The sequence below is a fragment of the Dasypus novemcinctus genome, chromosome 31 (genome assembly GCF_030445035.2).
Source record: "Dasypus novemcinctus isolate mDasNov1 chromosome 31, mDasNov1.1.hap2, whole genome shotgun sequence".
In the NCBI taxonomy this organism is placed as follows: domain Eukaryota; kingdom Metazoa; phylum Chordata; class Mammalia; order Cingulata; family Dasypodidae; genus Dasypus; species Dasypus novemcinctus.
This window is the reverse complement of record NC_080703.1, coordinates 26,879,541-26,895,952: the sequence shown is the minus strand read 5'-3', so window position 1 is coordinate 26,895,952 and position 16,412 is coordinate 26,879,541. Positions and strand designations below refer to the sequence as shown.

Sequence of the window (16,412 nt, the reverse complement as noted above, 5' to 3'; positions counted from 1 at the left end):
AAGAAAAGACAAAATTCTACGCCACATTTAGGAACAAGTCAGGAGAGAAAATAGTTTGCAAACTAAATGCTCGAATATTGTATGATCATGGTCTCTAAACAAGACAATTCCCATGGTACAAGAAGAAAAGATTAGAGAAAGTTTTGTTATACCCTGACTTTGTAAAAGAGTTCCATACTAAAATTTTACCAATTTCTTTTAAAAAAAAATCAGTAGGATTTTTATACACAGATAATGAACAATCTGAAGAAGAGATCAAGAAAAATTTCTATTTCCAATAGCAATTATTCTAGGAATAAATTTAATCAAGGATGTAAAGGACTTATATGGAAAAATAAAACATTGCTAAAAGACCTAAATAAATGGAAGGTATTTTGTGTTCATAGCTTGGAAGACTAAATATTGTTATGATGTCAATTCTACCCACAGTGAGCTACAGATCCAATTCAACCCCAATCAAAATTCCAACCATCTTTTTTGTAGAAATGGAAAAGCCAATCATCACATTTATTTGTAAGGATTAAGGGGCCTGAATAGGCAAAACCATCTTGAAAAAGAACAAAGTTGGAGGATTCAAACTTCTTGATTTTAAAACTTATTACAAAGCTACAGTAATAAAAAACATCATGGTACTGGCTCAAGGGCAGACGTATCGACTAGTGGAATATACTTGAGAGTTCAGAAATCAACCCTCATATCTATAGCCAATTGATTTTTGACAAGGGTGCCAACTCTGTTCAATGGGAAAGAACAGTCTTTTCAACAAACGGTGCTGGGAAAGCGGGATGTCCATACGCCAAAGAATGAAGGTGGGTCCCTACCTCACATAATATCCAAAAATCAACTCAAAATGGATAAAATACTTAAACACAAGAACCAAAAGAATTAATCTCCTAGAAGAAAACATAGAGAAGCGTCTTCAGGACTTTGTGTTAAGCAATGGTTTCTTAGGCTTTCTACCAAAAGCATATGCTTTTGAAAACATAGATCAGAGAAAGAAAAATAAATAAATGGGACTTCATCAAAATTAAAAACTTGCATATCAAAGGACTTTATCATAAAAATAAAAGAACAACCTATACAACAGAGAAAATATTTATAAACCCTATATCTGATAAGGGTTTAATATCCAGAATATATTAAGAAACCCTACAACTCAACAACAAAAAGATTTCAAACAACCTAATTTAAAAAATGGGTCAAAGACATGAATAGATATTTCTTCAAAGAACATACACAAATGGTCATAAAGCATATAAAGAGATGTTCAACATCCTTAGCCACTAGAATGGCTACTATTTTTTACAAGCTGGACAATTACAAGTGTTAGAGAATGTGGAAAAATAGAAATATTCATTCATTGTTGGTGGCAATGTAAAATGGTCCAGCCACTGTGGAAGACAGCTTGGTGGTTCCTCAGAAAGCTAAGTATAGAATTATCATATGACCCAGCAATTCCACTTCTACGTATATACCCAAAAAAATTGAAATCAAGGGCTTAGATGTGGTATTTGCACACCAATGTTCTTAACAGCATTACTCCCAATTGTCAAAAGATGAAAGCAATCCAAGTGTTCATTAACACATGAATGGGTAAACAAAATGTAGTATATACATGCCAGGAATATTTTTCAGCTATGGAAAGGAATGAACTTCTGATATACACAATGACATGGATGAACCTTAAAGACTTCATGTTCAGAGAAAAAGCAAGACACAAAAGGACTTTTCTTGTACAATCGCATTGATGTGAAATAATTAAAATAAGCAAATCATAGCCAGAAACTAGAATACAGATTACCAGGGACTGGGGTGAGGGTAGGGAATATGGAGTTAATGATTAATTAGTACAGAATTTCTGTTTCGGGTTGTAGAAAAGTTTTTGTAATGGATGGTGGTGATGGTAGCCCTTAACAGCACTGAATTATATATTTGAATGCGATTACAAGGGGAAATTTTAGGTTATATATATGTAACTGAATACAAATTTAAAAAACAGTGAACTCCGGAGTATAATTAATAGTACAATTATAATGCTATTTGAATTTCTACAAAGGTTCTACACTAATGCAACATGTTAATAAGAGGGAAAACTGCATTTGTGAAGGAGGTATAAGGAAACTCTATTTTCTGCATGATTTTTCTGTAAGCCTACAACTACTTTAATAAAAAAAAATTAACCAATTTCCAATAGTTTGAATATATATGTCCTTTTTAATTTTTTGCTATTTTAAATAACATGGTTATGACCTTCTGGGCAGCTCTCTTCACCCACAACTCTATAACTATTTCAAAAGAATACATATATACAAGTGGAATCGCTGGAAGAAACTATGTGCAAAAGTGAGACACTGGATGTCTTTTGTAAAGTTGCTCTTCAGAAAATGTGTACAAATTTATATGCCTATTGGCAGCTTATGTGAGTGACCTAACACTCTCACCAATACTAGACATAAAAGTTGAAACCTACAGTAATTTGCCCATTTGATTGGTGAAAGGTTATCTAGTACCTAGTTCTGAATGTGCTTACTAATTAATAAGAAAATTAGCCAATCTCCCCTGCTTCCATACTGCAGGGGTCTCAACACTGGAAGCCATAGAGATGGCATTAGTAAACGACCTCAGGGAAAGCAGATGTGGCTTGAGCGATTCAGCTCCCGCCTACCACATGGGAGGTCCCTGGTTTGGTTCCCAGTGCCTCCTGGAGAAGAAGAGCCAGACAGCAAGCTGGCACAATGGGCTGGCATGGCGAGTTGATGCAACAACTCAAAAAGAAAAGACAATGACAGACACAACAAAGCAGGGAACTGAGATGGCTCAAGCAACTGAGCGCCTCTCTCCCACATGGGAGGTCCCTGGTTCAGCTCCTGGTACTCCATAAAGAAAAGATACAGAGAGTACACACACAGCAAATGGACTCAGAGAGTTAGCGCAGACAATGGGCAGGGGGGAACATGGAAATGAATAAATGAAAAATAAATCTTCAAAAAAAAAATGAACAAGACCTCAGGACCAGACATGGAGGCTTTTGGATGCCTAGCAGATGAGACTAGATTTTATCCTCTGGGTAAGAGGTTCTCTCAGCAGGGATGGTACTACAGGGTTAGTGAACAATTTGGAAGTTCGGGAGATGTTTCCAGTTGTCTCAGTGTTTGGGAAGTGCTACAGGCAATTAGTGGGTGGGGACCACAGATGCACTGTGTACAGCAAACTCGAGCAGGGAAGAACTGCTCCTCAGCTTGCAAAAGCCCTACTGGAAATGTGCTAAGTTAAAAATCCTGACTATAATTATTCAAGCCCAGAAGCTAAGATTGATGTTACATATCTATGCAAAATATCCTGTGCCCAGTTTTGATCAACACTAAGTTTTCCACTCCCATGTACCTTGAGGGAAGCATGTTTTCTTCAGAATTTTACCAAGAGGTGGGCACTGTTTTGTAAATTATGTCACTGATACCACACCATTCCTATTCTTTGCATCATTTATAATATTCTGTATGGATATATGGTTTGCATCTGACTGTGATTTCAAGAGTATGACCTGGAATCCGATTACCTCATCATGTCTTCTAATAGTGTCACGCCATGTCAAGTACTTACATATTGAAATATGTCTTTTATTATAAATTATCTTATTTCTCCTTTATATTACATGCAAACTCTTCTATTGCCATGTACAAAATTATGTGTGTATGTAGTTTCGATTTTCTACTGTTTTCCTTTTAAGAGATTAAGCAGAACATTAACAATATTTGCTGTAAACAGCAATCTGATGGAGTTGAACCCCCCTGCTCTAGAGAGTAGAAAGCCATTCTAAGTCTTTCAGTAGCTGAGGGACACTCTAAGGAAGAGTTGGAGGTACGAGTATGCAGAAAAGAAAGAAAATAAACCAGAAAAGAAGATGGCGGGTGGCAGGTCAGTACTGAATCTGGACTGAGTAGTAACAAAGACGGAGGACACTGCAATGCCTTCAAGAATCAGCAAGGAGAGCTTTTTACCGAGGACCTCTTAGAAAAACAACTTCTTAGAACACAGTGGCTGGTCACAGTGTCACAGGATGACTGTCAGAGTGTGAGCAGACAGCAGAGTGTGTTCTTAAAAACAGTCTCACATTTAAACACATACCTGCAAACACACCCACACATGCTTGGCCATTTCAGATTCATTCCCAAATAATCCCAGGCCCTTCCCACTGCCAAAGAGAAGACTTATCCCACCGCTGATTCAGAAATCTGACAGCTCAACCTAACACTAGTCTAAATTGAGGGGCAGAACTTTTTAGGTTTCTTTATTTATTTGTGATCTCCATCCCAGATAAACCCCCAAACTAAATCTCCAGTGTGCACACCAGGTTGTAAATCACCTTCTGGCATTCTCACACCACTGTAAGCATAAAAGCACATAGCTCAGTTTTAGACTTCGATGTCTCCTTCCCCCTTGCCAAATCCACGTACACACATTTATACACAGGGAAAGGGAGAGAATAAAAGGGAACTAAGAGCTTGAGTACCAACAATAATTGTCTGCGTTGTACATGTGAGCTCATTAGAAACAGCCAGACCATTAGAATAGGGTGATATTAGACAAGGAAAGGGGAGCTACAGTTCAAAATGACAGAAAAGCATTTCCAAAGTAAAGGGATAAAGAGTCATGCACATGAACTGTGAAAGAATCAATGTCAACAAATACTGAGACTATGAGAATAAAAGAAAACGTTCCAAATCCATTTCCATCGAAGAAGAAAAGTGTATCATATTCTGAAATTTTCTGATTTTACTCATGTATCTACCCTCAGTTCCTAATTTACTGAGAATAGATAATGCAAGCATTTCTTTATGTTAAGGAAGAGTGAGTCAAAAATATCCCCAGACGTAACAGGATGATCTGCTTATCCAGAGGCATGTCCATGCAACCAGTACTGAGTCAGGAAAACAAAGATATTACATTCTTGGTTGCTTTTTTGACAACTGAAAAGTGATTTCTAGCTTAGTAAGAAAAAATGGCAACTATATCTTTCGTAATGCCAAGCAGTGTCTAACCCCACCCCACCAAAAAATTTCAATAGCTTTCTACCAAGGTGAAAAATGGCCCTAGAAACCTCACCATTAAAGTCTCACAGTATCCAGTTCCTGTTTCTGTCTCTGGGTTACTTATCAGCTGAAATGTATTCTCAAGACCTTGCTACCTACACTGTCTAGCAGAAATACAAGATGCATCTCTATGTTAAAACCACCTAAACTGGGCCATGAGGGGCTGCTTTGGCCAGGGCACAGGTGACACCATCCATCTCTCCCCAGCTTTGCTAGCTGTTCTCAGGTTTGATAAGATGTAGAATATTTATGTATTAGCCATCTAGTATGTGACAGTAAAAGCTGTTTAATGGGCCATGAATAAAGAGAAAACGACTCCAGGTTGAAAAAGAGTGGCTGCCAGGTGAGGAGCTAGGAAGCCGAGATTGGGAAGAGGGCCATGGTTTGTTCTCTTCCTCCCAATTAGGCTCCCAGCTCCTTGCCACAGATGACAAGGCCCCCCACGAGCCATGCTCTGCCACCACTCCCACCTCACTTCCCACCACTGCCCCTTTGCACTCCTTTGCTCCTCAAGTCACATCACTCTCTCCTGGGCCCCTGGCTCTTCGTGCTCTGATTCTTTCTGGAATCCTCTTCCATACAGTTTTCCCCTGAATGATATCTACTCACCGTTTAAGACCCAGCTCCAGTGGATCCACTTTCTTTTCACATGTTGGGGTCGATATGTTTTCTCTCTGCTTTCCCTGCAAACAATGTTTACCTCTATCCAGGCAGTTACTCGTTGTAATGGTTTCTTTACTTACGTGTCTGTCCAACTAGGAGCTTCTCCAGGGCAGGGACCAAGTCCTTTTTATGTTTGTGTCTCTAGCGACTAGCCTAGTGAGTCCTCAGTACATATTTGTTGTTTGCCTGAATGGGAAGTTTCCCTTTTTTTCTAAAGGGCAAGTAGAAGAGCAAGTAGAACTGTTGTTCCCTACCCATTGAGGGTAGGGAAGAGTTTTCAAGTCAGAATTTTTTCTAACCAGGCTCATGGAGGCAGTTGTGCTGAGCTTGAGAAGGAAGATGCAAGATATAGGGGATTACCTAGCTTTGGTAGCACCAACCCATTGCTAACTGGTACTCTACACAATGACTACAGAATCCGCAGAGACAGTCCCGCGAGTTCACTTTCAAGAGAAGCTATGTCCATTGAGCAGGGGAGGGGAATCAAGCAGGGCTGACTCATGGGACTTCACAGTTCTTGGAAATGTGGACTAGAGGAAGGGTTTTAACTGGCAAGGCCATGCTAGGAGAGGTTCCGTTGAGACCTCTGGCTGGGGCTTCTCCGCACTCTGCATGGTTGACCCTCACCAGCTATGCGTGTGAGATATGCTATCTCTTTCCTCTTTTGTCACATAAGTTCCTTGGGTATGAGACTCAGGGCCTTTGTTGGGAGAGAGGGCAGAGGGTCTCATACTCACAAAAAGTATCAAATTAGGACTTTTCAAATTGTTTCCATAGTGGTTATGCTGTCCCAGAGACTCCCTGGCAGAGGTGGAAGAAGTAGCCTTTCATCACACAACTTTAACCTCACATTCCATTACCAGATTATACTCTCTGAGGGGCCCTGGGCATTAGAACTGCGAATACATTCTGTAATTACTTGCAAACAGCACAGTTATCCTGAATTTGTACGTGAGTGTGTCAAGCATGTTATCTTGTTAAGCATAAACAGTATTTATAACCATTTGTCAGTTCATTATTTTTGAACACACGACAAACCATCTCTCTAGATTTTGAAGAGCCCCTAACCAGGCGTGCATAGTTCAGAACTATTCATAGGATCAATAGACAATGAACATTTAACCAAAAAGAAAAATACAATTGACTTATTACTTACTGAATTAAGTTTTTCCCAGAACTCAGGTCCCTCTTCCATGTCTCTGAGGCTCGGCGGAATGTACCAAAAGCAAATATTGGCATATTCAGGCTGAGGATTAAGAGAATTTGCAAGTTACTTTGTTAACCTAAGACTTAGCTTAGAATTACAATTAAACTTATACTTCTTAAATGCTTAGCCAGTTTTTTTTAAGAGTGTGCATTACTTTGATGACAAATTGGAATCTGACAGAGTGGATATTTCTTATCTGGGGTGACCTGGCGTTCGTTCTACCTTACTAACAGCCTACTGGGGAGTTTTCTTCTCCGTTGTGCACCTAGAGGGTTTCTCTAGTTAAGGGATAGACATGACATCAAGAAAAACATGCTGAAATTTGGTTTTGACTCTACCCAGCTCTGACAGTCAGTAGCACCTGAGACAACAGGTGGCCTGAGATGCCCTGACTCCTTTCCCCTCCAGCCTGATCTTTGAATTATTCTTACACCACCACATCCTTCCAGCAATTCTCTCTCTGCTTAAGGTAGCTAAATTTGGCTTTTATTACCCATTACACCTGATGAGTGCAAATTTCCAGATTACCTCTAAGTTGATGGCAGCTTGACCTACGCAAGCTTCACTCACCAGCCCTGCTGTGACACTGGTCAGCATTGCTGTGGGGAAAAAGGGAGCATCATCTTGACTCTTGGCTTTCAAACATCAGTGAAGATGTCAATCAGCTGTCAGATGTGTTTAAATGGAGACTCTCAGCCCCTGGGCTCAGCATGTACAGGGTCTAAGTCCCTCATAGATAAGGCCAACGAGTTGGCAGTTGAAGAAATATGCCAGGGGATTCCGAAGCAGGCAGGGCATGGTCTATGTTTGAGCATTGGTTCATCTTTCCCAGCACTCTGTTTTTCTATTAGACACAATTTGGCTAAGTATGAGAGAACATTCTAGAACAGGTTTTAGACCAGCCATTGTATTATAGACAGAGACCTTCTCTACCACACACTCCACCCTCGCTGGACAAAAATGTATGGGGCTCACACTGTGTTAGGAGTCCAAAAATTAGACACAGACTTGTGATCACCACAGATTATCAGTCATATGCATTCAGCTCCACCTCATTTTGTGCTCAGTACTAACAATATTTGAAAATACTTGCATTTTTCTACCATAGAGACAGCTTGTAGGTAATAAACAATTCTATGCTAGTATACAATAACCAAGCATCAGAATTACACTTTTGTGTCAGTACAAAGGTTCAAAATATTTCAGAAAGAGGAAATAGCTCTCATCAGATCTTAAGATCAAGATGGGTACTATGTAGCGCTCCAATTTTAGTGAATTTTAAATCACAAGACAATGTCCAGAAACATTCCCAATGTCACAAGGTAAGTTCTGGATCTGATCATCCTTTCACCTTCATAATTCGTAACATCCTTACTGGATTAGACCAAAGGAAAAAACCAAATAACTACTACAGATGTTCAAAATATTAAACATTTCAAAATGGAGTACTATGTCATTCAACTCCCTTCCACAAATAAGTATCACTAAAATATAAAACATTTTACAAATCCACACAGTGGTATACTTGGATTTCTGGTTTCTGGTTGAGTTAGTTTCTTTGGATAGAATGCACTGACTTTCAAAATTCTTTGACAATTTAACGTGAATAAGTCTCTTCAAATAAAGTAGTTATGATTGGTTGGAAAGTAGAAGAAAAATACAGCTATTTCTCACTAGATCCTATAAATTGGTGTCTTTATTTCAAGAAGAGTTTTTTCCAGGAAGCAATTTATTGCTTCTTGGCTCCAAATTGGCCCTGTGTTGGTGTTCTGCAATGATGGAGCTGGACTCTAAATACTTATCCTTTGCCATCTGGTCGAGTCTTAGACTCTTGTGAGCAGAGGGTGGTGGAGGGACACTAGAGGAGGAAGGTGTATCTTGCCCTGGTTCCCATGAGCTCACTTTGTCAGTCTCCTGCAGAGTAGGTGGTGGTTCTTTAGAACAACAATGTATGGCCCCAAGTAAGTGCTTCTCCTGGCACTTCCCCCTTCAGGTGGCTCCACAGTAGAGGGTCAGCAGATGGGGTGTGGGGAAGCCTGAGTGGCCCTCCTTAGCACAATCCCCTCAGGCTCCATATGGGAATGCTGGCAGCTAGGCACCTCGTCTCGGGCACTCCCTCAGACTAGCTTGCCGTGAGTTCCAAGGCATGGCCCCTCCCTGTGGATGGCTTTCCCCAGCACTCCAGAGGGTGGATTCCCAGCGAGTCTCACAGTGTGGTGCCTCTTCCATCCCATGAGCATGGTCATCTCTCTCCTAGGAGGTCTGGCTCACAGCCCTGGGAGGGGCTGGTCTCTTCCTTGGGGGCTCTATTTCAGCACGACGGGTGGGAGGTGTTCTTGATATCTGCTATCCCTGTATTTTCTTTTTAATTGTTTATTGAGATATATCACTCATATATGAACACACATAAACAATAAGTGTATACTAAGGATTGTGAACTTACAAAATAAACATACATAACATCACACAGGGGTCTCATACATCACCTCTCCACCAACTCTTTGCATTGGTGTGAAACATTTGTTACAAACTATGCAAGAACATCATCAAATATTATTATCAACTACAGTCCTTATCTTATAGTGGAAAAAATTGAACAGGGTCTCAGGGAACTAAATGACAGCAAGAGATGTGCAAACATATGTGTCATGGGTGTCCCAGAAGGAGAAGAGAAGGGAAAAGAGGCAGAAAGAATATTTGAAGAAATAATGGTGGAAAATTTCCCAACCCTATTGAAGGACACAGATATGCCTGCATTTTTTAGGAATCTCTTTATTCTTATGAGGCAATCCCTCATTACTTCAATCCCCCATTAATAATTCTTATATATATATATTTAAGAAGCTTTAGATTACATAAATGTTACATCAAAAATATAGGTGATTCCTATATACCCCATCCCCTCTCCTGCCCACACTTTCCCACAGTAACATCTTTCATTAGTGTGGTACATTTGTTATAATTGATGAACACATATTAAAGCATAGTACTAACCAAGGACTATAGTTTAAATTATAGTTTACACTTTGCCCTGCACAATTTTATAGGTTTTGACTAAATGGATAATGGCCTGTATCTGTCATTGCAATGTCAGGCGGGACAATTCTAATGTCCCAAAAATGCCCCACATTATACCTATTTTTCCCTTTCCCTCCCCTTAGAACTTCTGGTGGCCACTGCCTTTCTGTCGATGATGCAAGTTCTTCTATTGCTAGAATAATTATAAGTCTACTTTAGTCCATAGTTGTTTCCCCCCCTTATGATGGTTCATTCCTCAATCTTGGGGATTTGGGAATGGTGATGCCCATACTGTCTTTGATTGAGAGAGGGCTTAGATCCTATGGGGCAGATGGATGGAACGGTATTGCTTGCAGTTGCAGACACTCTCCGCTTCCTGGATGGGCATAGTCTATCATCTTTTCCTTGTTAGTCGTCCTAGGTGAGTCCAGTGAACAGGTGAGTAGGTATTGCAACAGATTCAGGGCTCACTTGGCATATACTAAACTTTCCCATTTCAAGTTACAGTTTGATTTTTACCTCCTGATTATACCCTGACAGATACATCATTGAATTAGCTATTCCTTCTCATTTCATGTCAGTGTTATGAAACATTTTGCAATAGCTTTATCTGTTGGTATAAGCCCCATATTTCACAAATTAGGAGCTAGACCTTTTGAGTAACCCTTAAATTGGTTTTCTTTAGTAAGTTTCTATTTAGGCATTTTAGATTAGCACATCTGTGGTTCCTTTTGCCCAAACACTCTCTTAAAATGGCATGGCTGCAGTGCTATGGCACTTGAAATTGTACAAAGCCCTTCTGACACTTTATTTTGTTGGAAGAAATTCGAAGCTTCTTTTGGTGCAATACCATCACTGTAGTCATTTCTAGAATTACTTGGAGAATTGAACAAAAAAGCACCTCTTTGAATGTTTGCAGAGAACATATTTGAGTTTTTCCTGCCTCTTTGTCTCTGTATTTGTATTTGTAGCTTTGTCTCTGTAGCTTGTATTTGATATAGTGACTTTCTTCAAGGGGCTTCAAAGCACTGAGTAATTTCAGAGTAGACCATTCACATGCCATTTAATTTTAATTTCCTACATAGATGAAAGTTCTGACCCCTTGGTATCTTAGGGACACATTTAGACTATGTTCTTTATATACCAGCTCTATTTGGAAGACATAAAAGGGAATCTACATGTCTAGACCAGATGAGAGTGAAGGCTTCAAAACATCCACCAGCAGTTAAAGCATTGTATAATCTTTAAGAATGCATGACAAAGCAAAGAAAAACCATTAAAGAAAAGATAGATACATTCTATCCTGATTTTTAGGTAGAAAAATGTAAATGTAGTCTAGGAATTAAAGCAGATGCTCCAAGGTCAATTCCAGGAAGGTTTATTGAACAAACAACACGAGATCACTTGGGAAAGAAATAAGTAATCACCAAGAGTTAATAGCTTGCGTTGTCTAAAACTGACACATCTCAAAAGAAATTCATCTTTTTTTTTAAAATAGTTCCATTAGGTTAGAACAATAGTAATAAGACACAGCTACATTAGACATTTCAATAAGCATAAATGCAGGCTCTAGCACATAGATTCAGTCAATCATGTGAGTACAGAATGGTGAAAATGTGGAGTGATATATTTTAATTGACTTCAATGTCATAGGTATTAAATATCGGCTATGCCTACTGAAAAAGCTCAGAGAGAGCACCGGGTATCAAGACAAGGCTGGGTTTTAGAGTCACACATATGTGGGTTTGAATCCCAGGTTCGCTGTTTTCGCCTGGGCAAGTGTTGAACTCCCAAAGCCTCAGCTTCCAAGTTTATAAAATGAACATGATACTTTCCTGCCCCACTGGATTTGTTTGATGAGTAAAGGGATCATGTATTTCCAATATTTGGCTCCACACCTGCCTCCGGGGGCCTCAGAGGCTGGCAGTGGAGCTCGGTACAGGCAGCTAATCTGCAATGGAATGAGCAGTATGAGAAGACAGATCCTATAATCCAAGAAATAGTCCCAGCAAAGGAATAATGCACAGTTTATCCCCGGGGGTAGCAAGTACTTGTAATGGATAGAGGACAGGGTGTGTTAAAGAGAGGTGAGGCTGGAAATGGAGATGGGAGCCATTTCTTGGAGGGCTTTCTTATATGCCATGCATGGGAGTTTGCTGGATTCTACTGTCATTGGAGAGTTTCAATCTAGGGGACAGAAAGCACATTAGAAAGGTCACTCTGCAAGGTGGAGGATGGGGTAGAGAGGATAACAGTGTAAAAAGCTGCAGTGGCCCAACAAGGTGAAGATTAAATAAGGTGCATTGGATTTAGTAATTAGGAGATTGTTTGTGATCTAATAAAACTGGATAATAAGATAACCATAAAAGATAAATTTTTACATGCTTGACACATTAATAGTAAGTTTCAAAAAACAATGAACTATTAGAGCTTCCTAGAAGAGGCATGAATAAGTGAATTTTCTGACACAGAGAATGTTCAGGCAGGGGCTGACCCCCTGGCAGGTACCGCAGCTGCCAGGAGAGGGTTCCTGCATTGGGCAGCATATTTAGATGCCCTTGAAGATTCTTTATAACTCTAAATGTCTATGAAACCTAAATAACTCTTCCTAATGTGGAACTCATGAAGATAATAACAAAAAAAGTTGAATAATTAAGACTCCCCCAAGAGATCAAAATAAAATATGTGAGAGATAGTATAAGAGTAAATATACCTCTAGGAAAATCTGTCTATTAGATCCGACACTGAAAAATAGAGATATGATTTTCAGGGGTCTATGAATAATGCAGAATTCCTTTGAAATAATAACTTTCAATCATCTTCAAGAAGATATGCATTATGTTTTCCTCCTTTCAGGAAAAGATATTCAAGTACTGGGCACTCTTTGTTGTGTTCACTTGACACTCTTGCTGCTTTCTGCTAAATAGTGACCCTGTGTGTGTGTATGTATGTGTGTGTATCTATTACTATAGACTTTGGTTTTTCCTAAACTGAAAAACTTTTCACAGGCCTGGGCACCAAATGAATCTTCATATCGCATTTCTTAAGTATACATTATGACTATATTTAAAAATTCCAAAGCAGGTATTTGTTACAAGAAGAGATAAACAACTTGACACTTATCATGTGTGAAATTCAAGGGCTAATTCTTTATTTCTTCAAAAGGAATACAGAGAAAAGAGGCAAATACAGAGCACATGTGAAAATCCTGGTAAACAGGAATTCTTGAGTACCTTTTAAATAGCCACTTGCACTGCTCTTAGCAAACTGACTCCCATAGATAAAACACCAAGGGGCAGAAGGCTACCTAATGACTAAAACCTACCTTAACTTTCATCATAAGGATGTGAATGTCTGAAATTCCCTAAAGATGATGATGAAAGGCCCCTTACTTTTTTCTTTAAGTGCAGGAAGGATGTATGGATACTTTTTAATGAGCTCATAAGGTAGACCTTGTCTCAGTTCTAAAAGAAATCCTGTGTGTTTCCAAGATTTACAGAATTTTCCCTACTATAGCTCCCCTAGCCAGAGAAAACACAGAAGGCAACTCAAACTTAAATCTAACCCAGTCATACACCTGTTGTTTCACCCATATATGCATAAGAATGCACCTCTAAAAATGCCTAGACATTTTATGTGATCACAATGCCATTATCATGCCTAACAAAATTATCATTAATTCCTTGGTACCATCTAATACACAGCTGATGCTCAAAATTCCCTACTTTATTTCTTCAACAGGTCAATGACATGAAGGGAATAAAGTGGGGACTGGTGGTGATTGCTGTAGGGTCAAATAGACTGAAGAGTCATAACCCCCAAATGCAGCATTTGGACCTGTTTGGATCCTAATTTGAACAAACCAACTGTAAAAAATAATATTGAAATAGTTGGGGAATTTTGAATATCAACCAGTTATTAGATTGTATGAAGGAATTATCAATAATTTTATCAGGCATGATAATAGCATTATGATTATGTATAAAAAATGTCTAGGTATTTCTAAAGAGGTACACTTAAGCATGTCAGGATTCTTGTAGAATATCCCAAAGAAGCCTTCTTACTTCTTTTCTGTATCACCAGGACGTCATTTAAATATGGATTCTTCTACTGTCATTGCAAGCTCCATATACCCCTAATTTTCAGGAATTTTGGAATCTTAGAGCCTTCTAATCTGATGCCTTGTTGGTCAATAGTGGCAGAAGCCATGGGCAGGATCTTCCGGGGGCAGTGTTTTCTGAACTTGCCTGAGGTCCATCATATCTCACCTGGACTACTTACTGCAACAGTGTCCAAATTTGTCTCACTTATTCTTTCCTTGTTCCTCCCTCCACCCACCTTCCCCCACATTCCTTTTTTCTCATGATATAGAGCATCATCTTTCATAACGGATGTCACTCATGCCCGCTCAAAACTTCTCCAATGACTACATTTGGAATAAAAGTCAAAGTTCTTACCATGATCTACCTAATCTCATATGATCTGGTCCCTGATAATTTATTTGTGTGCTATATTACCTTTCATGAATCTGTTCTATTGTCTTCATAAGACTCGTTGCTACCTGATGTTTCCTGTATGTTCATTTGCATGTTTTATGCCTATTACTTTCCATTTGAATGTAAGCATCATGAGAGCAGGGACCCATCCCTGTTCTAAGAACAGTGCCTGGCACATAGAAATGGCTCAACAAATCTTGGTGAATAAATGCATACCAAGAATTGGCTAGATTGCTTCTATATGGTACAGGTTCCCAGGTTGCAAACTTTGGGTGATTTTCACATTGGTAAAAACTGCTCTAATGTATACATTATAAAAAGATCTAAGGTAACTTCTTTCTACTGACTTTTCATATTTATTAAAATCTGAATTTAAAAATATTTTTCACCTTTTATAAATATATATCTTAGGGGGAAAACAACATTATCCATATTTTAACCTCCTTATTTCTTATATGAAGCAAGCAATCCAGCAACAACTAAACCAAAATGACTTTCCCATTGCTCCAAAGTTAATATGCTCTCAATCTTTAATAAAAAGAGAAAACTATATGTATGATTGTATATTCACTTAATATACAATACCCCTATAGCACAGTTGAATATTTTTAGAACAATCATTATGCAATTTATATATCAAGATATAGGTCATAATTTATTCAGTATTATCCTTAGTAATTATTACTGAGCATTTTAATTTTCAATACTTAAAGGCAAATGTGTTCTGTGTGAATCCAATAAAGAAAACTATGCACTAATAGAATAAATTAACATAATGGACTCTGTGAATTAAGCTAATGACTTGTTTCTAAGTTTGTAACACAAAAACCAGTGAAATATAACAGATTAAAAAATTACCACTTTCATGATTGTTGAATGACAAAATCATGAGGACAATTCTGCAGTCACTTACTTCCATCAGTAGCTTGAATCCTTCTCTCTTCTTGATTTCTTCCACTAGATACCTAAATGAAAACCACAGTAATATTTATAATATGCGATTTGAAAATGCCAGGAACATGGCTGACATATGGCAAAACTGTTATTCTGAAACAGACTCAAGGTTTAGAAATATGAAGATATGGGTAAGGGTTCAGCTATATACATAGCTATGAATTTAGACAGAGATACTCCTGAACCTGCTGCAATCTCTGGAGACCTGAGTGAAAACATACATCTTTTCGATGAGTCAAGGTACATCATACAAAGCACCAGGCTTTGACCCCAATATAAAAATCCATATGAATGGATTTGATATACATCTCTAAATGTGTGGGTTTCACATTCTATTCTAGGTGAGTTTTTAGCAGACACCTAAATTCCCTAACTGGTGTGGAGGAAAGAACTTTTATTGTGTAATCCTGCTTGTAAACTCATTGGAGATCAAGGAAGAGGGACATCATCCTTTCCAAGGCCAGAATTGAGGGAAGGAGAACTGATCATTGATATCACGTTAAAAGTAAGTGGGCTATAGCCATTGATAGAAAGTCTGTGAAATCATCTGCAATGGCAGGGGGAAAGAGAATTGTCATGCCAGGATACATGGCATTGCGAAAAATCTAAAATGACATTGACAACAGAGTAAAAAAGCATTGAGGAAATGGATGTGGCTCAAGTGATTGGGCTCCTGCCTACCACATGGGAGGTCCTGGGTTCAGTTCCTAGTGCCTCCTGAAGGAGGTGAGCTGGACCCACCAGCAGACATGGAGAACTGACACCTCAAGACGATGCAATAAAGAGACACAAAGAGGAAGACAATGAGAGACACAACCAACCAGGGAGCTGAGGTGGCTCAAGTGGCTGGGCACCTCTCTCCCACATGGAGGGTCCCAGATTCAGTTCCCAGTACCTCCTAAAGAGAAGATGAGCAGACACAGAGAGCACAAAGCAAATGGACACAGAGAGCAGACAGTAAGCGCCAACAACAAGGTGGGGGGT

The 16,412-nt window shown here is 39.0% G+C and overlaps 1 protein-coding gene across 3 annotated transcripts in view; it reads right to left on the bottom strand.

Annotated features, from left to right (window-relative positions):
• Window positions 1-16,412, bottom strand: part of GADL1 (glutamate decarboxylase like 1) — a 179,658-nt gene that overhangs the window by 53,797 nt on the left and 109,449 nt on the right. For all 3 annotated transcript variants that reach the window (XM_004470877.4, XM_071212843.1, XM_058290584.2), the window contains 2 exons: window positions 15,388-15,439; window positions 6,910-6,999 (listed from right to left, as the gene is read on the bottom strand). In XM_004470877.4, the coding sequence (XP_004470934.1) occupies window positions 6,910-6,999; window positions 15,388-15,439 (142 nt within the window). The remainder of the gene's footprint in view (window positions 1-6,909; window positions 7,000-15,387; window positions 15,440-16,412) is intronic.